The 24,637-nt window shown below is 51.0% G+C and overlaps 1 protein-coding gene and 1 long non-coding RNA gene across 3 annotated transcripts in view; both read right to left on the bottom strand.

Annotated features, from left to right (window-relative positions):
* Window positions 1–24,637, bottom strand: part of LOC149338079 (uncharacterized) — a 1,049,963-nt gene that overhangs the window by 152,573 nt on the left and 872,753 nt on the right. The gene's annotated exons all lie outside the window — the stretch shown is intronic.
* LOC149338088 (uncharacterized) lies at window positions 4,301–7,453 on the bottom strand. Its single transcript, XM_089549974.1, has 4 exons — window positions 5,881–7,453; window positions 4,676–4,791; window positions 4,452–4,570; window positions 4,301–4,362 (listed from the first exon to the last, which is right to left on the bottom strand). The coding sequence occupies exons 1-4, from the start codon at window positions 7,231–7,233 to the stop codon at window positions 4,301–4,303; spliced, it is 1,650 nt and encodes a 549-aa protein (XP_089406100.1). The 5' UTR covers window positions 7,234–7,453.

The raw sequence follows: 24,637 nt of genomic DNA, 5'->3' as shown, positions 1-24,637 counted from the left end.
GTACCGGGGTCCACACTCAAACTTGGTCACCGGGATGGTATTCGACGTGCCGATGACGGAGGTTGCAGCGGCGGGCATCCGTGCCCTGCTGCCGCTGAATGTGAATACGGGCATGTTGACGTGCTTCCTCGGCGCGCTGAGCGAACTGCTCGGCGTCTGGCGTGAGTGGGTGGTCACCAGTGCAGCATGGAAGCACTGCATCAATCATCGTCTGAACGTCACGTCCGTAGACCAGACGAAATGGTGTAAAGTGGGTTGTCTCCTGGGTGGCCGTGTTGTAGGTGTATGTGACGTACGGGAGAATCTCGGCCCAGGTTTTTTGCTGCGAGTCTATGTACATTGCGATCATGTCGGCGATCGTTCTGTTCAGCCTCTCTGTGAGCCCGTCCGTCTGTGGGTGATAGGCAGTGGTTTTGCGATTGCTCGTGTGACTGAGCTCGAACACGTCGCGCATGAGCTGTGCCGTAAACGCCGTACCTCGATCAGTGATTACGTGGGACGGTGTGCCATGACGAAGCAAGATTTGTTGCATAAAAAACTGGGCGATTTCAGATGACGTGCCGCGCTGCACCGCCTTAGTTTCCGCATACCTTGTTAAATAGCCGGTCGCGACTATGATTCAATTGTGACCGACCGATGACACAGGGAATGGGCCCAGAAGATCAATGCCGACTTGATCAAATGGCGTCCGAGGCGATTCAATAGGTTGGAGCAAGCCCGCTGGCTTGAGAGGAGGCGCTTTACGACGTTGGCACGCGCGGCAGCCTCTGACGTAACGTTGGACGGCGTGAGGAAGTTTGGGCCAATAATACGCCACGCGCGCGCTGGCAACTGTGCGGGCAAAGCCCAAGTGGCCGGAAGTCGGCTCATCGTAACAAAGCAAGAAGGATATCGGCGCGGAGGTCGGCCGGAACGACGAGGAGGTGCGCTCAGTCAACAGTGCTGGAGTTTTTCTTGAACACAATGCCGTTCGGGAGGCAGAAGGCCAGTAGGTTCCTAGATAATTGTCGGGGTACGTCAGAAGCTCGGCCCTCCAGATAATCAATGATAGGTCGCAGGTCTGGGTCAGCTCGCTGTCGGATCATTAAGTCTAAGTCGCTGACAACTCCAATCAAACCGCTCTCGTCCTCTAGGCTATCATCAGCTAACCCGACGGGTGCGCGAGAGAGTGCCTCAGCGTCTTCGTGCGACTGGCCAGATTTGTGCACAACGGTGTTGTCCAATTCCTGGAGGCGGAGGCTCCATCGGGGTAGGCCCCCGATGGGTCGCGAAGACTGGCCAGCCAGCACAAAGAATGGTGCTCGGTAACTACTTTGAACGAGTGGCCGTAGAAGTAAGGACGAAATTTCATGGTTGCCCACACAACCGCGAGGCATTCCTTTTCTGTCGTCGAATAGTTTGTTTCAGCGCGAGAAAGCGTGCGGCTTCCATACGCGATGACACTTTCCACGCCACCTTGGTGTTGAACGAGTATGGCGCCGAGGCCGACGTTGCTGGCGTCGGTGTGGGCTTCGGTTTCAGCCTCTTCATCAAAGTGCGCAAGTACAGGAGTTGTTAGCAGTCGTCTGCGCAGCTCGGCAAAAGCCTCCTGTTGCTCGGCGGCCCACACGAACTGTGTATCATCGCGCGTGAGGTGGTACAGGGGTGCGGCGATCTTTGAAAAGTGGGCGATGAAGCGGCGGTAATATGCGCGCAGACCAAAAAAGCGTTGCACGCTTTTCTTTGTTGTAGGAACACGAAATTCGGCGACAGCAACAGTTTTATCGGGGTCGGACTTAACGCCATCGGCACTCATAAGGTGACCGAGAAACTTCAACTCTTTCTGCCCAAAATGGCATTTCTCCGGCTTGAGCGTTACGTCTGCCAATCGGAGGGCATCTAATACTGTCCTCAGGTGTTCAAGGTGTTCTGCAAAGGTTTCGGAAAATACGACGACATCATCGAGATAAACCAAACAAGTTTGCCATTTGAGTCCAGCGAGAAGGGTATCCATCATCCGCTGGAAAGTTGCCGGCGCTGAACATAGCCCAAAAGGTAGCACTTTAAATTCGTACAATTCATCGGGGGTCACGGAGGTCGTTTTTGCGCGGTCCCGCTCGTCGACCTCTATCTGCCAATACCCACTCTTTAATTCAATTGAGGAGAAGTACTGGGCGCGACGAAGTCTGTTGAGCGAGTTGTCGATACGAGGCAGCGGCTAGACGTCTTTTTTGGTGATGTTGTTCAGTTTTCTATAATCAACGCACAAGCGGAGTGTCCCATCCTTTTTCTTCACCAGCACGACAGGTGACGACCAGGTGCTGCTGGAAGGTTGAATGATTCCATCGGAAAGCATATCCTTCACCTGCGTTTGAATCGCCTCACGCTCCTTCGGTGAGATACGGTACGGCTGCTGATGGGGGCGGTCATCGTCGGGCGCAAATATGCGGTGCTTCAGAAGAGGGGTTTGTCAGACTTTCGACGAAGAAGCGAAACAGGTAGTGTATTCGATTAGGAGGGCACCTAGTTCTCGCTGTTGAGTCACCGAAAGGTCCGGACTGATGTCAAGAGCGTCAAGGGATGGGCGCACAGGTCTAACAATTTCGAACACGAAACATTCAGAAATCTCCGCTAAGGGGTCGGCGAATGCGATGGCAGTAGCACGAAAAACGTGCCGGGGTTCGTTAGTGAAGTTAGACACCAGGAGCTCAGACCAGCCGTCGCGGAGATGGATGAGACTTCGCGCTGAGCAGATGCCGTGGGTGGGCAAAAGGGACAGGTTGTCTTCTGCGACCGCTGTCCCTTCAAGTAGTCCCTCGCAGTGAACACTCACAAAAACACTGGCGCGTGGCGGAATCCAAACGCTCTCGGCTGATATTCCAAGGGCGGCGCGGCGTTCACAGTCCTCGGAGTGAGCATCAGCTTTCTCGGTAGAAAATGTGACGGTGCGCTTTTGGAGGTCAATAATAACTCCATACTCGCGGAGAAAATCAACGCCAAGGATACAGTCACGGGAGCAGTCAGGTAAAACTAGGCAGCTGACAACAAATGTGGAGCTTGAAATTTGGACTCTTGCCGTGCACAGGCCAAGCGGAGGTACGACATGACCGCCAGCCGTGCGAATCTGCGTGTCGGACCATGGTGTCGTTACCTTTTTAAGAAGCGCCGCTAGCTTTCCGCTTAAAATCGAGAAATCAGTGCCAGTGTCCTCCAAAGCACTAACCTTATAGCCATCGAGAAGCATGAGTATATCCAACGAGAATCGATCTCCGAGTTCAGGTACTGCAGTCGTTGCCTTTAAATCGCGGTCGGTAGCTGTTCGCGTTGTCGGGGGGTCTTGTTCGCATCGATTGCCAGCGGCCTCGCCCCCGGAGGTCGTCCTCTTTAGTTTTCCCGGCGGGGGCTTGGCGACCGTCTCTGCGCCATCCAGGAGGAGCTTTGGGGCTGTGGCGAAGGTCGGCGTGGTGATGGAGACCGAGACTGCCGCTGGGGAATTGTCGCCATGCGCTGCTGGGCCGCGTAGTCCTCGATCTCCCGCGGTCGTTGGCCGAATGGTGGGCGGGGAACCTTCGTTACATATTTTGGTGTAGGCGCTGGGTAAGATCCCTGTATATGTCTAATACTCCTCCGCATACCCTGGGTTCCAGTCCTTCGCTGGTGGATGTATCGTGATGTGTGTCGCACTAAGGATAGAGGCAACTACATGGTGGCAGGAACAAGAAGAACAGGAAGGGTTTATTAGCACGCCCTTTTATAGGCGATGGAGGGGGGCGGGGCAGTAGCAGTGCCAAGCGTACAGTTTGCGGTAGCACTGATAAGACAATGCGCTGACACGATAAGGCAGACAGCGCATGCCCGATACATCTTCCGAGGGGTAATGAAAACGACAAATGTTCAAGCTATTTGATTAAAAGCAGCGTCGTACTGAAGACGTTGAGGTGGCTTTGCTGTCCGTGCCGACCTTCTTGGAACCGGTGTGGGCCCAGGCAGAGTTAGTGGCATATGGTTCCCACAGCCTCCGAGCGCCGAGCTGTCGGTGGCGGACTGTTGCCGAGGGAAGTCAGCAGATGTTCGTGCTGTGGCACCAGGCGAGATATTCGGAGCAGATTGGCCGGAGTTATCTGGCCCACGCTCGGACGAACTGCTGTCGTCATCACTAGTGTCTTCTGCACACTTCTCCCGGGTTTGCAGAAGATGCCGCCTATTGCGCCTAAACACCCGCCGATCCTCGGTTTGCACTTTGTAGGACCTGGGAGCCGCAGTCCCAACGACAGTGCCTTTTTTTGACCATGTTTTGTCCTGGATCCTCACGACAGAACCTTCAGCCAAAGGTGGCAGAGGCTTTCCGCCACACTTCTGATGGTGCTTCTTGACCACAGTTGTCTGCACAGCGCCAAAATCTGGAAGATTAGCTCTCAAGCACCTGCCTTGAAGAAGTTCCCCAGGTGATCGGCCGTCCTCCAGTGGCGTACAGCGGTAGGCCAGCAGACCTAGCCAGAAGTCTTCCTGTGAATGTTCACATTTCTTCATGATCCGCTTTACCACCTGGACACCTTTCTCTGCCAGTCCGTTGGATTGTGGGTAGCGGGGGCTGGATGTGACGTGAGTGAAGTCGTATGCTCTTGCAAAGGCTGCGAACTCGTGACTGGCAAATTGTGGCCCGTTATCGGTGCACACTTCAAGTGGTACGCCGTACCTGGCGAACATGGCACTGAGTGCAGCGATTGGAGTGCAGCGAGTGGTGTCGTCTCGAGCAACCGGCGATGATCGTGACAGCATGTCTGCCAAGATGAGGTGCTTTCCTGGGACATACTGCAATACAAAGTCGTATTTCAGGAGTTTCAAAAAAAACCTTTGGAGGCGGGGGGGCATGTCACAAATTCCTTTCGCAGCTATAGAAAGTAGAGGTTTATGATCTGTCTCGATGAGAATCTTCTGTCCGTAAATGAACTGGTAAAACTTGTCGCAGCCAAAAGAAATGCTAAGCGCCTCTTTTTCAATCTGAGCATAACGCTGCTCAGCTTGCGTTAGCACACGAGATGCATAAGCCACTGGCCGCCATTGGCCGTTGTGGCTCTGCAAAAGGGCGGAGCCCACGCCGTCTTTCGATGCGTCGCAAGTTATCTTAGATTCTTTTCGGGGATCAAAGATGGCTAACACGGGAGTCGTGCTTAAAATCTGGACGACACTTTTCCACTCCCTCGTGTGGTTTTCAGTCCACTCGAATTCTGAGTGAGACTTGATAAGGGCTCGCAGCAACACGGTTCGCTCAGACAGGCGCGGAACGTATTTGCCAAAATAGTTCAACACACCGAGCATGCGCTGAACATCGGATTTGTTCTTGGGCACTGGCGTTTGCAGCAAACTTTCCACAAGCTTTGGGTTTGGCGAGATGCCCTTGCGTGTGATGATATCGCCTAGGAACTGCACTTTGGTGACGCAAAACTTGCATTTCTCTGCGTTGAACGTTAGGCCGGCTTTTTCAGCTGCTTTCATTACTGCCACTAGTCTCTGGTCATGCTCTTGCTTGGTTTCGCCCCACACCAAAATATCATCGATGTAAACGTGTACACCGTGAATGCCATCGAAGACTTCGCTCATCCGCTGCTGAAAAACTTCGGGAGCAGATGAGATACCGAAAGGCAACCGGAGATAACGGTATCTTCCAAAGGGTGTAGAAAAAGTGCATATTTTGGACGTCTTTTCGTCAAGTGGTATCTGGTGAAAACCAGAATTTGCGTCCAAACAGCTGAAATAGGCTGCGCCGGCCAATTCCCCTTCCATGTCCTCACGCTTTGGGAGCTGGTAGTGCTGCCTTTTTACGTGCTCGTTTATTTTCCGTGGGTCCATGCAAACCCTAAGTTTGCCATCCTTTTTCTTAACCAAAACCAATGGGCTTACCCAGTCTGTCGGGCCATCCTGTTTGACGATGACGCCTGCACGCTCCATTCTACGCAGCTCCTCCCGAAGTGGTTGTCGCAGGGACAGGGGTACCCGTCGAGCTGGTTGAACAACTGGAATCGCGGATGGTTGCATGACCATGCTGTATGGTTGCTTCAGGCAGCCTAGCCCCTGAAAGACATGTTTAAAATCCTTGAGAGCTTGGTACTCCGAAGCATTTACAGTAGCCACCGTGCGATGGACAAGTCCCAGAGCTTCGCTTGCATCTAGTCCCAGAATGGCTTGACGGCCATTCTTTACAACAAAGAACTTCACGGTGGCGGAAGCGTTACCGATAGTTACTTCCTGTGTCGTTGTTCCGAAGTGACTTATGACACCCCCGGTGTAAGCTCTCAGAACCGCACTTGTGGGCGTTAACTGCTGCGACTCCCGAGTCTTGCGGTACATACAGAATGGTAACAGACTGGCCTGGGACCCGGTGTCTACTTTGAAGCAAATATTTTTTCCGGCAACTTGTGCTTCCACTATCCAGTCTTTGCTGCTTCCTTTTTCAGTTCCTACTTCTAGAATGTCAAAGTCGTCATCGCTGCTGTCTTTACTAACTTGTTCAACTCTAGATAGGCCTTCACAGCAAACCGCGAAGTGGTGAAGTTTTCGACATTCATGGCACTTTTTCCCGTAGGCTGGGCACTGTGTGGGCCTGTGCCGCCGGTTGCACTTTTTGCAACGGTACTGCTTCTTGCAGTCATCACTTCTGCTTCGCGATGGTGGCGCGTGCCTTGAAACAGCATCGACCCTGTCATCCGCGGCTTTCCAGACCTCGTTTCGTTGTGCGAGAGACTCTGCTACCTTGCACAATTCTTCAGCTTTCAGCAACGTTAAAGATTTCTCTCGAAGCATTTTCTCGCGCAGCTTTGAGTTATTCGTGCCAAACACGATCTGATCCCTGATCAGCGAATCATGCTGATCTCCGAAATTGCATTGCGTGGCTTGCTTTTTGAGGTCCCGGACAAACTTTTCGAAAGGTTCTCCATCTGCCTGCTTCCTTGAGCGAAACACATAACGTTCGTGAACTTCGTTGCTCACCTCGGCACAGTAGGACTCGAATTTTCCAACCACTGTTGCGTAATCGTCTTTGCTTTCGGCTGCCTCGAACTTGAACGTGTTGAACACGTCGAGCGCTTCATCACCGGCTATGCTCAGCAGGAGTGCGGCTTTTGCAGAATTGCTGCGAGGTTGCTCCTTCGTTGCGGTCGCCTGCAGGAACAGGTCGAATTTCTGCTTGAAACGTTTCCAATTTTCAGAGAGGTTGCCGGTCAGTTGCAAAGGTGGCGGGGCCTTTAGAAGTTCCATAGCTGTCGCAGAATCCCACTTCTGACACCATGTATCGTGATGTGTGTCGCACTAAGGATAGAGGCAACTACATGGTGGCAGGAACAAGAAGAACAGGAAGGGTTTATTAGCACGCCCTTTTATAGGCGATGGAGGGGGGCGGGGCAGTAGCAGTGCCAAGCGTACAGTTTGCGGTAGCACTGATAAGACAATGCGCTGACACGATAAGGCAGACAGCGCATGCCCGATACAGTGGACACCCCTGTCCACCGTGCTAGCCTGAGAAACCAAAGCCTACCTCCCGAACACGGGCTTTTGGAGTCTGCAAGAGCACCCACCCATCGACCTGTCATGCCAGCTGCAGCCTACTATAATAATTTTTTCAACAGCGCATGCTACACAAGGACACAAGACGAGGAAACACACACACGAGCGTCTCGTCTTGTGTCCTTGTGTAGCATGCGCTGTTGAAAAAAATTGAGGGGGCACTTTGACTGTCTAAAGTGGGTAGAGGCGGAAGCGTTTTCCGCACCACCTTCGCTGCTTCTGTGGCACTGGTGGCGTCACATATAATTGAGTACTAATAACTAAGTGATGAGAAATCACTAATTAATGGTTAATTACTGATTAATGCCTGAATACTAATTAACTGTTAATTAATGACAGTTAAGCTTCGCCTTTAGGAGTGGAACGCGACAGCGCGTTTTAGCGCTGCCAGGGAGTCCACGGAACGCCACCACCCGTTCGGCGCGATGCCTTGCCCGTTGAACGCAACGCTTTTTGAGGAAAGGAAATGGCGCAGTAATTCTCTGTCATCTCGGTGGACACCTGAACCGCACCGTAGAGCAAGGGAGGAAGTGGGAGTGAAAGAAGATAGATAAATAGGAGCCGTAATGAAGAAAATCAAAATTGTATTTCAGGAAAGGGAATGACGCAGTAACTGTCTCACAGAATTCAGGGGGGCACTTTTTTGACCTAAAGTGTGGTCACTGATGTGTGTTTAAGATGTTAAGCTTCGCCCCTAAGAGTGGAACGCGACAGCGTCTTGCAACGCTGCCAGGGAGTCCACAGAACACCATCGCCCATTCGGTTCTACGCCTCGCTCGTCGGTAAATTGGTTTTTGAGGAAAGGAAATGTATCTGTCTCTCATTTGTCGGTGGGCACCTAAACCTCGCCGGAAGGGAATGGAGGAGGATGAGAGTGAGTGAAGACACCGTATTCACTAGACGCGCCTTTGTTCATTCCAAACCGTCGAGCTGGCATGGCGGAGTGGATAGCATGCTCGTCTCTCACGCCAAAGACCGGGGTTCGATTCCCGAGCTCGACCAATTTCTTAGTCGGTTTTATTTATTTATATGGCCTGACTAGTAAAGCTAATTAGGCTAATTGGGTAATTAGGCAATTAACTAAGCTCAGTCCCACTTACTTGGAGCATCACTATACGATCCCTTCAATTGGTTGCATGGTTACTAGCCAAAGTACAATTGGCCCCGTTTGAAATTCGCGCACTGTGACGTCACGACCGTTTCCACCAATTGAAAAGCGTGACATTTTCTGTCGACAACTGCTACTTACAACGATGAGACATTAAAGGCTTCCGCCTTAAAATTATTATGAATAACCAACTAGCCCGTGAGCTCACCCTGTTCAAGCCTACTATAACTTGCAGAATCCGCGACTGCCCAAACCAGATGACAATCATTCATAAGAAGATTGCTGAAATTCGGCGTTTGAACGACGTCAGGAAGCCTGTGGAGCTGGCCACCGGACTGGCTGGGTGGAAGACTAACAAGTCTGATTTGTTTACAACCACGGAAGAGGTTGTAACTGGCTCCACTAGGGAGAATGAGGTTGTGGAACAGCCTGCTCCTGCAACTGAAACCGCTGAGAGTGAAGAACAGACCGGTGTGTCGCTTCCTCAGGAAATTGGTTGTGTAGCTACTACTGAGGTAGTAGGCACTGATGTAAAGCCAACCTGACGCTTCAGTCAGAGGGAACCCTAGGGCAGCCGCCTGAGGAAGAAGAAGCAGTTCGGATCTCTATGGAGGAGTCCGAGCACAACACCTCTGAGTCCGGCAGTGAAGACCACGAGAAAGAGTGGTTAAATGGCACTGAGGGTGAAAGCGCAGACGTAGTAATACCTGAAGAGAGCGCACTCAATGAAGACCCGGAAGCCGTTCCGAGTGAACCCTCGAGCAGCGAGGAGGGCTTTCCCGATCAGGAGGGCGAGGAAATCTGTGCCTATGACGAAGGCGTGGAACTTTTTGCCTATGAGGAAGGAGTGGGTGCATTAGAAGGAAAGCTTTTTTACGGCTGCACAGTAAGTGACCATCTGATGGAAGGAACCAGTGAGGAGAATATTTCTCCAAAGAATCGTGAGCTTTGCTTCGAGCACTTCGCACGAGCAAGAATCAGAAAGAGGAAAAAGAAGAAAATATCCGAAGGAACAAGAAGTTCAGGCCAGGAAGAACCGAAAGGAACTAAACTATTGGTTTCATCGCGAGAGGTCGTCTCGGGTGATGCAAGTGAAAACGAACCGGGTGTGCTCCGTAGAAGAGATTGGAAGATGGGAAAAAGAAAGAGGAATGAGTCAGAGACCACCAAAGCAGGTGAAGCCGAAAAACAGGTGCCCTATAGAAAATTCAGGCAGAAAACGGGAAGAAACAGAACCAAGCTGAAGACAGCTGAGTCGAGTCAAAATGAGCTGCGCGAACATCGCAGTAAAGTGAAAAAGAAGCTGAGACGAGCAAACCCAGCGTTAAGCAACGACACCGTCTGGAGTCGGAAGGAGTTTACGAAGAGGTCGTAAACGAGTGTTAGCAGCAGAGCGATATTGTGAGGTGCCGCGCTGTAGCGGTTAGTGAGGTTCACCGCGTGGAGGTATCTATTGCCTTGAATGTAGAGTTCGGTCTCCAAAGATGAGCTTCAAGGAACTAAAGGGGCTAATAGAGGTCGGCCTCCAGATGGGGATGACCGGAGCCGAACTGCGAAAATGGGTGGACCAGGATAGAGACAGAGCTGAGAAAGAGAGAGAGCTCGAGAAGAGAGAGAAAGAGAATAGCAGAAGAGACAAGAAGAGGCGGAGAAGCTCTTTTTGGAGCGAGAGAGAGAATGGCAGAGAAAAGAAGAAGAAAGGGAGAAAGAAATACAGCGCGCTAGAGAAGCCGCTGAGAAAGAAAGGCAAAAGAAACGCGAAGAGGAAGAGAGAGAAAGGAAAAGGCGAGAAGAAGCAGCCGAAAGAGCTTTTGAAATAGAGATGACAATCATTCAGAGGAAGATTGCTGAAATTCGGCGTTTGAACGACGTCAGGAAGCCTGTGGAGCTTGCCACCGGACAGGCCGGGTGGAAGACTAACAAGTCTGATTTGTTGACAACCACAGAAGAGGTTGTAACTGGCTCCACTAGGGAGAATGAGGTTGTGGAACAGCCTGCTCCTGCAACTGAAACCGCTGAGAGTGAAGAACAGACCGGAGTGTCGCTTCCTCAGGAAATTGGTTGTGTAGCTACTACTGAGGTAGTAGGCACTGATGTAAAGGCCAACCTGACGCTTCAGTCAGAGGGAACCCTAGGGCAGCCGCCTGAGGAAGAAGAAGTAGTTCGGATCTCTATGGAGGAGTCCGAGCACAACACCTCTGAGTCCGGCAGTGCAGACCACGAGAAAGAGTGGTTAAATGGCACTGAGGGTGAAAGCGCAGACGTAGTAATACCTGAAGAGAGCGCACTCAATGAAGACCCGGAAGCCGTTCCGAGTGAACCCTCGAGCAGCGAGGAGGGCTTTCCCGATGAGGAGGGCGAGGGAATCTGTGCCTATGACGAAGGCGTGGAACTTTTTGCCTATGAGGAAGGAGTGGGTGCAGTAGGAGGAAAGCTTTTTTACGGCTGCACAGTAAGTGACCATCTGATGGAAGGAACCAGTGAGGAGAATATTTCTCCAAAGAATCGTGAGCTTTGCTTCGAGCACTTCGCACGAGCAAGAATCAGAAAGAGGAAAAAGAAGAAAACATCCGAAGGAACAAGAAGTTCAGGCCAGGAAGAACCGAAAAGAACTAAACTATTGGTTTCATCGCGAGAGGTCGTCTAGGATGATGCAAGTGAAAACGAACCGGGTGTGCTCCGTAGAAGAGATTGGAAGATGGGAAAAAGAAAGAGGAAGGAGTCAGAGACCACCAAAGCAGGTGAAGCCGAAAAACAGGTGCCCTATAGAAAATTCAGGCAGAAAACGGGAAGAAACAGAACCAAGCTGAAGACAGCTGAGTCGAGTCAAAATTAGCTGCGCGAACATCACAGTAAAGTGAAAAAGAAGCTGAGACGAGCAAGCCCAGCGTTAAGCAACGACACCGTCTGGTTGCGAAAGCGCAAAGAAAAGAGCGCACACCGAAAAGAAGCACACGAGAAGTGGAGCCGTCATGTGCGGACTGGCGTTAAATTTGTTCGCAACAGACGCTCTAACCACAGGAAAGAAAGAAGGGCTCAAAATCTGGGCGCAAAACCAGACAGCAGCACGAATAGGAAACTGGGCCACAACAGCGTTCGGAAGAGAAGTCTCTGCAGAAGGCGAAAGAACAGTCGAATCCGCGACAGGAAGAAAGGCCAGAGTCGCGTGCGAAAGAGGACCTCTAGTGACGCCGAAAGCCTGAAGAAAGCAATCGTGTTCCGAGCCCGCTGCGTAGGCCAAACTTGGAAGTATAGACGAAAGTATGCCTCATACTTGTGTGCTTCCTGTTTGTAATGCTGTGTTAATGTACTGCCCAATCGCGGTGTGTTTTTATGTGCATTGTGAACATTGCATTGTGTTGTGTATGCGTAAACATCATGGTACTGATGTATGTATTTTGACATGTAGTTTGTGAGCGCATGCATGTGCGAGCGAATTAAACCGCCGAACTGCGGCGTGTTTTGAAGTGAAATCGGTCCATTGCACTGTATGTGAAATATCACTGTATTGTACTATGTATTTCGGCATTCGCCTTGACTTTGTGAGCGCATGCATGTGCGCGTGAATTTTGTGTTTTGTGAATATTGTTACACAATATTCTTAAAGGAAGGGCAGTGTCACAAAATTCGGCGCATTCTTGAAACAAACAAAGAAAAACCGCCGCGCGCACGGAGTCTCGCCGGCGCGAGCCGAACGGGGGAGAAGGAAAACCCCTGCTAAGCGCGTGGCTTCCTCTCCCCTCCACCACCGCTCACCGACACGGCGTGCACCGAGGGAATGAGTCATCCATGCCGAAGATTTCTCTGGAACATCCGAGTCGCTTCTACCGCTGACGAGGGAAAAGGGCGCAGCCTTGTGTGCACTAAGACCCGTCCCCTTCCTCTGCACTAGGACGTCGGCGACGGCGCCACGCCAGAACACGCTCGAATCTTCGAGATGCGACCCCCGACCTCTGACCAATGGGGACGCGCGGCCGGTGAGAAGAGGGAAGGGAGATAGCACTGCCGATGCTGAGTGTATCTGCGCGCCTACTCTGGCGTGTAGAATAAACAGACGTGGAAGCGAGCCTATAGAAAAAGGCGTTGACCGCTGTCAAGTCAGTCCGGACCGCCGTTTAAGCTTCATCGAAGCGCGCCCGTTCGACTCCCGGGAAAACACCACTCGGCCAGCATCGGACCAACGAGGCAACGTTCGCCAGTCTGCGGGGCGGCATCGTCGTGGAACTCTGGTCGTAGGACTGCCGCAGTGCCCGGTGAACAAATTGTGTTTTGTTTGTTTGTCTCTCTCTTGTTCTAGTGCACTTTAGGTGTAATATTTCCTTTGAATTGTATTCTCTCTCGAGTTTAAATTTGCACGCGTTGCATTGTTTTGGTAATCACTTTGTATGTGTTTGTACTAGTGATTGTAAAACCCTCTGTATCGTCTCTTTGCTGTATAAACTTTGTTTTGTTTGTAAACCTTTGGCTCCGACCCATTCTCTGGCTTGGGACCGGCGAAAGCTGGGCACCAAACGATCAAAAACCTATTGTCAATTGGTGGCTGGTCTCCGCTGAGCTTGCCACGCTGAGTCGAGGGCATATCCTTTGAGTCCCAGACCGCTACCCCCACACGCTCTAAGGGTGTCTGGGTACTTCGCGCTTAAAAGTGCGCGACGTGTGGGTGACACCATCGACAGCAATCTGTCGCACGACACATGCCTCGAGATGTATTTGTCGCAAGACAGAATCTACGATTGTGTAGTCGGAATTTCTTTCGCCTTCTTGGCTGCGAAAGAAGACAAAAAATTGATTCATCATTTTAAAATGAACTTGCAAGTACACGCGTGCATATTTCATTTGTAATAATGTGGAGCTTAACTAAAGCAAAGGCTACTAAAATAGCAATCCTAACTTTCCCTGCAGTTTGTACTGAACAAATTGTTTGGCGCTTAGTTGCACACTCGCCAGAGGAATGTCCTTGTTGTCTGGCCTTATACTGACTGCCTTGCCTTCCGTGGAAATGCACAGATTCTGATGTGTAAAAGCATTTGTCCGAACAATTTTTGGCTAATACATTCATATATCATTTTGCACTTTCGTGCTGACAACTATCCTTCATGTTTTTCAGCCAAGAGATACACGGAAGAGCGATCTTCAATGCGATCAATCTTCGCGTCATTCGTTCACGAAAAGAAGTTGAGGAGGTAAGTGGGAAGTTTGCATCAAACTGCACTATCTCAAGAAGTACTTTGATTTGGGCTAGTTGGTTCATATCTTGAAAGTAGTTCGGACGGCGCGAAAACAACAAAGACAAAGGAGACACGAACACAACAGGACGGGCGCCACTCTCTCGTTATGTTGAACTGCTTGCAAAAGAAGTGCAACTATTTCTTCCGGACAGTGATTTCTGGTGAAAAACGAATGATATGGCAAAAAAAAATAAACGAAACCAGTGTATATGTTTCATGTTCTAACTGAAGAGGATACATATTTTGAAGCATTCGAAGCGACAAAAAGTCGACGAGTCAGGCTAGCCTAATATGTGCGCTTCATGGGAGGGCAAATATGCTGTTTTTAGAAGGGTAATTACCAGGAACAAGGATTTTACGAAGCTGGAAAGAGCGCTAAACTGCGTGCGCATGCGGCTATCACTTGTCTGCTGTCTTTTCTGGCGAAGTAATGGTTCCCACCCAGTGTAGATGGAGCGTCCAAATACGAGGAAAACAATGCGGCTGATGTATCCAATAATGTGAAGCCTCATAAATAAACTGCAGCAGCACTAGCCGAGAAGCAAAATGTAAAGCGCAAAATCGAGCGCTAGTTATTTGAGTACAATGTTCGTCGCGTTGGTTAGTAAGCAAGGCAGACGAAAGCGCTTTAAGGCGGCGACAAGGCAACAAACGAAAAACAACGTAAACACCACAACGACGTGCGCTTATTCCAGTTTAATGTTTTTTTTTCTGAAAGCTTCGGTATTCACACAATGCATAAAAAGCCTGAACAAAGAACGAAGAAAACAGATGGAACAGCAAAGCGGCAGTCGTAGCCAGCAAATTCGCCCACCAGCCGAAGTCAGGAAGGAACTCGAGCTATACAGCCCATTTAGTTCAGAGATAACCCGCTGCATAGTGATGTTGACTGGTGTAGAATTGCTGTCGCAGGCGCGTGAGCTAGGCTCTCATTAAGTTCAAAGACTAATAGAACTCGGTGCCTGAATAGGATGGTCACCCTTGCAAACAGGGGTCTGCATTTTTACCTTGTTCAGTCTTTCTGCAGTTATTTTCAGGAACGAGTTTTATTTTGTGAATTATGGTCTTTGTCGTTTTTCGCTTTTTTGTTTGTCTTCACCTTTACGCGCTTTTTTTTCCACCACGCTATTTATTTCGCTTCGCATTCGGTGCACTTTCGCAGCCTGTCACCGTTGTGCTCGGAATGTTTAGAACAGGAACCTCCCAACATCATTCACTCCCTGTTTGGCTTGCTAGACTTGAGATGAACGTGTTATATCTCACTTAAGCTGTCGAATCGGCTATTTTGTGTAGGAGCGTAAATTGCTGGACTAGTTGGTTCATAATGTTGTGAGGGTGGAAACAGCGGAACACATACGCAGGACAAGAAAAAGGGTCACAAGAACACAGACCAGCGGTGGGGTGTGTGTTCCTCCTTTTTTCTTGTCCTGCGTCTGTGTTCGACTGGTTCCACCCTGACAATACTTTGTGTAGCTTGCGGCCGTCCTGAAATTGTTTTTTTTACTGCTTACGCATTGCCGTGTGTGCATCAGAGAACTTGTGAAGCGCGATGCGAACGCGTGTTCCTCGATGTTTTTTTTTTGCAGTATAAAGACACATATGCTTTGAGGCGAGCTGAAAAATAGAACTAACACATGCTACACCATCAGCTCTCATTTATTGCATTAAATAAGTTTTCCTGCACAGTTCTTCACGCTTGAAGAATATAAGGTGCCCCGACGCAGTGCCAGAATTTTTCACCTTTCATTCTGGTGCTCGTACTCAAGGCGACGCTGTTGCAAACAGACGCGACATGCAGTTACACCAGTATTAAAGGCAAGCGCGCTTCCGGGAGAAAAACTCGCACTAAGCTTGATAACTGATTGCAAATGATAGTGCGATATATAGCGCCCCGTTTTATGGCCTTATGCCCGGCCACATGGCAGACTTTCCACTCCATAAGTCATGGTCATGACTTGTGTGTTCGTGATCTGCCGTCTTGCCTATCGAGACGACAATGCACATTGCGGCGGACTAGAACCTGCCATTGAATGGCCGACCGGGTTGCAAAGAATGTTGAAAAAAAAAACAGCTCAAAAGGCGAAGGACGTAGAAAGTATACTAAAAGCTCTGACTCGCAAATGTGCGTTTATGCACAAAGCGTAGAACATGTGCATCCGCTGAAAAGGGCAATTACAAAACAAACCAGAACATTCTATGATACTCTGTTATATCTGAGGGCTCCCTTTCATGCTGGACAACTGATGGGTTCTTTAGCTCATGTATGCTCTAACAAATATGATGAGTGTCTGACTCATCATTAGTTCTTCGATTAGGAAGCCGAAACAAAATTGTTGTTCGGTCAAGAAAGGTTTACTACCCACGTTATCCACAACAGTGCTTTGCAAGATTTCCATAAGGTGGTGTTACCAAAAACACCAAGCCGTAAGATTCTTTCAGCATCCTAAATAATTAGGGACTGGTGAGAGGTCTATCATTTCTTGTTAAGGTGAGCGCCAGCGGGTCTCGCCTGGAAGCAGCTAGCACGCGCGTTTCTACTGTGTGAGTCCGAGCAAATCGAGGGTGGTAGCTCCCAGTAAAGCCATCATAGACCGCACGGAGAGGACCCAGGAGACAGCCGATTCCAATTACCGAGCTTTGCCCGGTCGGAGTGCACGACCAAAAAGAAGGGGCTGAAGCTTGAGCAAAAGCTGACCCATTTCCGAAGTTTCCTCACGTATCGAACGCCGCCACCGATGTGATCTTCCCCTATTCCCCGTGACCATACCGGGGAGCCAAGAGCCTCGTTTCTGATGGCTGTTCGGCGTCCGAGCAGCGCGTTTAGCTGGCGGGCATCATCCCCAACCCTCTCGAACACCTCCAAAGGGCGAAGGACCACATTCCGGCCATTTCCCGACGTCGCGTTACAACCTTTAGCGGCGGGTGAAATCTGAGGAAGCACAGAGGTCGGCGACCCGTGGGGACCTTCGGCTGGCCAGAAATCATCACCTACCGCAGTCCACGCTACCTCGACGGTGACCTCGTTTCCCTCAGACTCAACCTGTGACGGGGACGTCACCATAAGTGCGGTGGTGTCTTCGTGCGCACAAGTTAAGCCTGTAAACCCCTCCCACCCAAGCGAAGGCGTCCTCGACCTAGGGGACATAGGGGCCGAGAACAATATAAAACATTACAACGAGTGCGGCAGAATCGTCGCCTGTTTGCCCATACGCTTCTAAAAATGTAAGTAAACCAACTAGTTATCTTTCTTTCATCACCCGACTCTCGATGGCACTCCTGTTCTGATGGTGGTAACGGGTGTCGACTTGACCGCGGTTCCGTCTGCGAGTAGCAGCACTACAAGCAGAAGCGAGCGGCGACCCCGTACCCCCCATCATGGCCAACAATCTCCAAAAAGAGCACGCGCGTTAGAGGGCGAGTAAGTTGTAGTTCCTCCAATTTGGTTTTCATACCTTGACGAGCCTCATTGACTTTCTGTTTTATAGCCGTTTTCTGTATATGTTTTACAGTATGTTCTTTTCTACGTCTTGCGAATAAACGCTGTTACATGTCAGCTCGAGTGGTGCATGTTTTTTCTATGTCCGTCGTCTTTGCAGTGCGTTTTTCCAAGATGCAATACCAACCAGTTCCAGTGCCAGTATCAGCCTAAGCATGTGCTGGTTTTTACTGTTCGACGGGCGATTGCTGGCTGACTCACGCTGCGACTGGAAAGTTTGTGCTGGATTTCATGCAGACGCGAAGGAACCAGTGTTGCATCTTGCACTTGAGCGTACAGTCACTGCCCCAGTGAGACATAAAAGGACAGGACGGTGCGTCCTTTCTCGTGATGTCTCTCGTGGGCAATGATAGTGGGCTCCAAGGCTCTTAATTGGGCTAGTTGGTTGCTATTTTAGACATAGTTGCTAGCGCACAAAGAAGACGCGCACAGAAAGAATCCTGAGAGGATAAACGCTAGTCTTGTAATGGTTTTACTTCGGAAAGACGTATTTATACATGATTTCATCTTCCATTGTCCTTTACTTGCGCCGCAGCTGCCGCCTACAGTTGCAGTCGCGTCAAAGTGTGATAAAAGAACCTGAAAAAAGTAACGCGTTACGAAAAGCCACGGGCGTTACTAAAAGTGATAAGGCTGGAATGCAAAAGTGAATCAATCATGACAGAAAATAAGAAAGGTGAGCACAAAAACAGAGAAAACGCCACTGTGATGGCGAACGAAGCTTACCAAAGGTCCGATAAAGACTAAAACAGACTTGTGTATAGGCAGGCCAGGGTAAAACACAGAATTTACATCAAATCGCTAAAACCAAGAAACAATAAAACCAAAACAACTAAAACCACTTCAACCCGTGGAACCAGTGTGGAAACAGCAAAAGTGAAAGGACATAGGAGTTCCGGAGTTCAAAGATAGGAGACAACTACTCCCGCAAATACACAGGTTCTATCCAGAAGGCAAACACGAATATTGCTCTTGGAGGCAGGGGTATTTTAACCCGCCAAAATCCTCTCGAAGGCTAAGTGGAACAAAAAAAGTAAACACCACCTGACCGGTTGGGAGCAAAAGTAGCGGAAGTTCATAACATAGGGGAGGCTGCGTACTGTTCTAGGAAATTTGTTTCTCTATTGTTGAGCGCGATAGAGGGCATGCTCACGGAATCGCTTCCAGCCTGTTTAATATAAATGGCCCTTAGGATTTCCCTGCCCTCATTTTGTCCCTGCTCACACACTGGCCTTTGTCTTGTCTGGATTCCTCCTGTGTGCTTCTTCATTGTGTGCTAGCCACTACGCCGGTAATTGCGTCGAGGACGTAAGAGGTAGTTGCTTCGGGGACGAGTTTGAGTCGCCTTTGGTGTTCTTTAAACGTAGCCGCGTAGAGAATTACGTCGTCCAGGTAGAGCAACGCCATAGTCAACATCATATGGCCTTAGGCGCGGTCCACGACGCGCTGAAAGGTAGCTGGAGCATTCGAGAGACCGAAGGGCACACTGTTCAACTGGTAAAGGCTGTCGGGAGTCACGAAAGCCGTCTTTTCCGCATCATCGGGGTGAACAGGCACCTGCCACTAGCCTGACAGCAGATATCGGGTGGAAAAATAGCGGTACCCCTTCAGGCGGCAAGTGCATCGTCTAGGCGGGGCAGCAGGTACACGTCGAGATGAGTAATAGCATTTAACTTGCGATAATCAACGCAGAAGCGGAGTGTTCCATCTTTTTTGAGCACAACTACGACAGGGAAGACCAAGGGCTACAAGAAGGGGGAATGATTCCTTGGTCAAGCATGTCGCATACATGCTGCTGGATGACTCTCCGTTCGGCTGCCGCAACAGGGCGAGGTTGTTGATTAATTGGCGCGCCGTTTTCGGTATTAATCCGGTGTTGGCCCCAGGAAGTGCACCCGAGTTCACCGGCGCTTAGAGCAAGGCAACTGCGATGCTCGAGTAGCAAGCCGGAGCTCAGGTTGGGGCCAAAGTTAGGTGCTTCCCATGATAGGGTGCTGGCGGTGGAGGGTGGTGAGGTGGTGCCTCAGGAGGCAGAGACGCAATCGGTGATCCGGAGTTCAAGACTGACGCTGTATCCAGTTGCGTGCCGGGAGCCAGCGCGGGAGATGCGCGGCTGATGTAGTAGTAGTAGTAGTAAAAGACTTTTATTCGACCAAAATTTATAGGCCGAGCATTTCGACCGCCTGGGCGACCAGAAGCCGCTGTTCTTCTTCCCCTTCAGCGCCAAGCCAGTCGAGCCAGGTGGTGATGGATAGAGAGGGTGGGGGGAAGGAACCCGACTGCTGAGCAGCCGGGCAATAGAAAAGGCAATAGGCCAGGTCCGCATAGATACAGGGGCAGCTGGGACAGGAAGGGTCCGATCGATAGCGATAGAGGAAGAGGCGGGACGGAGTGATAACTGCATTCATCTGAATGTGCCGCAGAAGGCGAGACTCCGGCACCGTGAGTGATGGATGAGGGGGAGGGTAAAGGCGTTTGTTGAGGCGGAGCTCAAGGTAGACCTCTTTTATGGTGCGGCAAAGAGTGAGTCTCCCACCGTCCTCCGAGGGCTTGGCCCAGGGGATCAACGGTGCCCGGAAAAGTGTGTCGCGGGCGAGCGGATGGGCCAGCTCATTGCCGTCAATCCCTGAATGCCCAGGGACCCAGCGGAGGAAAACGATGGAAGGCTGCAGTGCGGAGACCGCTCGTTCGACCTCCTGTTGGAGAGAAGGGGTCAGGGTGCGTTTCTGTATGTGGTGTATAGCGGCTTGTGAGTCTGAATAGACTGTGTACTCTTGGAGAGAGGGAAGGAGGGCAAATGACTGGAGGGCATGCGCAATGGCGAGAACCTCGAGGGACAATGCGTCTGGAGGGTGTAGATACGGCCCGCTGGTGTGCGTTTCAGGAGCAGGGAGGTGTGGATGGTACACGGCGTAGCCGCAGAAACCTCGAGGAGCCACGAAAGAGGCATCCGTGTAAGCTACACCCTGGGTATCAAAGAGAGGGGAATGGTGCTGTGCGGCCGCATGACGACGTCCGGCGTGCAGGACGGGGGACATGTTGGTCGGGAGGGGAAGGATACGAAGATTGGGAGCGGGGGTGGGAATAGGAGAGGTAAATGGGGAGATTGGAATGGGCGAGATACCCGCTTGAGTCAATAACTACTGACCCTGACGGGTAAAGGAAAGCCGGGCAAGCTGCGAGTCACGATGGAGACTGAGAAGAGAACGAAGAGGATGGGAGAGGCCTGTGGCAAAGAGCTTAGTGGTGGAGGTAGTGATAGGGAGGTTGAGAGCTGCCTTGTAGAGGCCCACAAGGGCAGTCTCCAGAGCGTTAAGTTGAGTCTGAGTGAAGGAAGCGTAGGGTGCAAAGTACAAGACCTTGCTGAGGGCCAGCGCGTGGGCAACTCGGCACGCGTGAGCCTCGTGGAGACCTGAGCGTCGAGTGACCACGCGCCGCAGGAGGTGAGTTACAGAGTGGCAGGTGGTGACAGCGCGGTGGAGGGCTTGCACATTCTTAGCCGCATGCAAAGGGAAGCCAAGAAATTTGCACTGTGTGACGACAGGAATAGGAGAGCCAGAAAGGTGGACAGAGACGAAGTGGTTGTGTGAGCGCTGGTAGGAGGAATGGTTGAGAAGGAGAAGCTCGGATTTCTCAGGAGCAGGAGAGAGGCCAGCGGTGGTGAGAAAGGAGTCGATGAGATCTAGGCCACGTTGCAGGGTGTCCTGTACGTGACCGGGAGAGCCAGATGAACACCATAGTGTGATGTCATCGGCGTATAACCATATTACGTGGGCCTCTTCTTTTAGCACAGGCAGGAGGCTTCGAGGGGAGGCCATCTCACGGGCTGGAGCTGAACACCGGATGGGTTCGAAAAACACGTCCGCTCAGATCGGACGGTCAAGCTTGGCATATGCCAAAGTTGCCGCGCCCAGTGGCAGAGTCACGGCGGACGCTACAGTCACGGTAGTGAGCCGATCGGTTTGACTCGGTGTGACCACTTCGTTGCGAGCTAACGCGCAGATCCCGAGGCACGCATGGTCGCCGACACGAGAGGCTGCCACAGGGCGACATCGAGACTCAAAACCCGGCTAAGCCAATTCGGCCAACAAAGAGTACGGCTCGCCCGTGGTTCGGTTGTGATAAAATTATTGACGACTCCGGCTTGCTGGCACCACCCGCACCCGAGGACCACTGGCGAAATAGGGCTGTCTGGGACAACAAACTCAGTGGAAATGGTCTTTCCGAGTGCTGTCAGGTCAACCCCACTACGGCGTCTCTCATAGCCTTAGTCGCTTTGGGACGTTAACCCCATAAACCAACCAACCAATCAACGATGACGCGTCCCACTTGCTCCACCGGGGTGCCGTTAAAAGCTGAGAGCCGGGTTTTGGCGGCTGGAAGAAGCATGTCGGGCGCGTTAACAATAAACGATTTGTGCAGTACGCTGACAGCCGCTCTGGTGTCGCCCAAGGCGCCTAAGTTCCCGCCAAGCACGGCGACGTCGACGAGCACGCAGGGAGCTTCAGTTCTCATCGAAGGCGACGAAAGGAGGGGACGCGGTGAACGAATTAGTGTGGGGAAGGACTTTATTCGGAGGAACGGTGCCCCAGAGTTCCGCCAAACCGTTTTCCGACGTCGGAGGGCCAGCACAGTTCCTCGCGTAGTGTCCCCTCACGCCGCAGCGGAAGCAGGCCATGCGGGTGTCGTTACGCACGCGACGGGCAGATGCCGCTGTAGGGACTGCGAATAGAGGAGCCTGCGCCGGGATGCTGCGCTCGGCCCACGGTGGCGACCCCCGCGTGGCCAGAAAAGTAAATTCCGCCTCCATGGCGAGCGCCATGGCGATGCGGACGCGCTCAGGACACCGAGAGCGGACCAAGCACTGCACCTCATGTAGTCGGATGGAGTCTACAAACGCCTCGGCGCCGACCAGAGAAACGGCGTTCTGAGGCGCCCCCGGCAGCGACTGCAGAGCCAGGCGCTCAATATCGGCGGTCAGGTCCTCGTATATCTGCCCGGGCTCTTCACGGCTGGCTCGCAGGCGGTGGTAGTGAACACGGGGGCGACCTGAGGCAATGTAGTGGTCCGCAAGGAGGCCCGCCAGGACAATGTAAGAGCCCAGCTGGTCAGCCGGCACGTTCTGCAGCAGCTCAGTCGCGCTGCATCTCAGTTTCGCGACGAGCATCCATGCCCTCATTTTCTCGTCCCAGCCTCTCGCCGCCGCATTACCGTCCAGCTGGATGCGGTAAGCGGCCCACGAGATAGTGCCGTCAAACGTGGGTAACTGCACAACGTCCAATGACGTACCCGCGCCGAGCACGTTATTGACGGCTACGACCGCGGGCCCAGCGACGGCAGAGCCGAAGACAGTGGCGGCGGGGAGGCCCACAGACACCTGACCCACGTTCGGCTCGGCTGGCACAAGGAGACGTAAGTCGCGCCGAAGAGCTTTCATCTCCACAGCGTGGAAAGTCAGACGGGCCTCTCATACGTCCAATCGTTGGGTAACTATATCCACGAGACGCTTAATACCGGGGTCCAGCTCCTGCTAAGGACTGACGCCCTCCGAGCGCGTAGGTCTAGTGGCGCCGACCGCTGCGTCATAGGCGCCATCGGTTGGTGGCAGGGTCTTGTCCTCTGGCACGTCGGGTACTTAACTCAGGGAACGGGTGAGCGCCATGATTCTACCGCTGCCAGCAAATATTATGGGTCGGCGGGCGCAGGCTGAGAAAGCCACACAGGAACGCAGAAGACCCAGGAAAACATAACTGGCCGCGGCGATTCTCTTTCGTTCTCTACCTCTACCGCTAGAGCCACGCGCTCTCCCGTCGCGCTCGCTCTGCCCCTCTCCTTATATTCGTATAGCGTAGCACGCTCTTGGTCAGCCTAACTCTTTAGCGCAGCGCGCTCTTGATCGACGTAGGTTGTATGGCGTATGTATGTGTGTATATATATATATATATATATATATATATATATATATATATATATCGAAAATGATTTCTTGACAGCTGATTGTTCAATAAAAGATAAGAGTCACCAGAAATTAAAAAAAACAACAGCATTTAATTCACGACGTTTCGGCTGGAGGACCAGCCTTTTCCGAGTGTATTACACTATCCGAAACAAGCAGGTTTTATAGCATCCGCGAGGTACAGGAAAAAGCATAAAGTACAAATGCGAACAATGGTGAGGGAAGGGGGAGTGAAAAGAAAACAAAATGATCGGTTACAACTTGGAAAGGCTATCCCTTAACGTGGATGCAGGTGTTCGGAAGAAGGAAGCGGAACGACAGAAAATAAAAGCGGGGGAAACGAAAATATCCTTCCTCGCCACCTCATGGCTTTCTTAGTAAGACAGGGGAGTGCCCCTCGAGGTGTGGCTCATTACCGCATGTCGTTGACAAGCGCGAAGCGCTTGACAGCTGCACGGCGAGGAGGCAACATTTCAGGAGAAATTAGTGAGGATTGGGGTCAGCAGGAATGCCAAAGGAACACCTCCGCAAAAAGAACAAAAAACGCTACTGCACAAGAATTTGTAAAATCCAACTCAGAGAAGGGTTGTGGCAGCACAACACGATACAAAATAGGTGACTAGGAGAAAACAAAAGTTTCTAATGAATCCTTACACAACTACTCAATGCACAAAAAAGAAAAGAAGAAAAAAAAGTGAAGGCTAACAACATACACAACACCAGAAACGAACTGCAGTTAGTCGCAAGTTTAATGCACCCTAAGACAAGTGGAACTGAAGGACTATTCAGTGTTAAACAAATGTAACTTTTCACTGCGCGTGAGCGCGTGCAGGACAGTAAATTTTTATTTTTTTATTTGTTTTTATTTACAAATACTGCTGTCTCTGAGGAGAGACATAGTAGGAGTGGGTAAATACATTAGTAAAAACAAATAACATGGGTAGCATAGAGATAGATAATACAGAAGTATTAAAAACAGATTAACAGGTCAAATTGTCAGGCAACTGAACAACAAACTCTTCAATTGGCAATAAACGGATTGAGCCGTCCAATCCATTCCAAATTTCAACAGTTAGAGGAAAAAAGGAAAATTTAAAACAATCTATATGTGGTTAGAATGGAACAATGTTTAATGGGTGGTTCCGTCGGGTTGCACGTGCGCTTGAGGACACAAATGTGAAGGGCGCCTGAATGCCAGATGACGTGTGAACGATCTTGTTCAGCATAATGATGCGTTCACGTGTGCGCCTATGTTCTAAAGTTTGTAAAGATAAGCTGTGCATATGCGTGACAATGACAATGAAAAAAAA

The sequence above is a fragment of the Amblyomma mixtum genome, chromosome 6 (genome assembly GCF_055824585.1).
Source record: "Amblyomma mixtum isolate Tamu chromosome 6, ASM5582458v1, whole genome shotgun sequence".
Classification (NCBI taxonomy): domain Eukaryota; kingdom Metazoa; phylum Arthropoda; class Arachnida; order Ixodida; family Ixodidae; genus Amblyomma; species Amblyomma mixtum.
The sequence above is the reverse complement of the archived record's forward strand: the minus strand, read 5'-3'. Positions and strand labels throughout refer to the sequence as shown.

Excerpts from the sequence above, each read along its gene's own strand:
- LOC149338088 (XM_089549974.1), bottom strand. The coding sequence starts at position 7,233 with ATGGAACTTCTAAAGGCCCCGCCACCTTTGCAACTGACCGGCAACCTC. Across the intron at positions 4,792-5,880 it reads AGGATGGCCCGACAGACTGG|TATGTCCCAGGAAAGCACCT; the intron begins GTAAGCCCATTG and ends TTTGTATTGCAG. Across the intron at positions 4,571-4,675 it reads CTCAGTGCCATGTTCGCCAG|CCCCCGCTACCCACAATCCA; the intron begins GTACGGCGTACC and ends CGTCACATCCAG.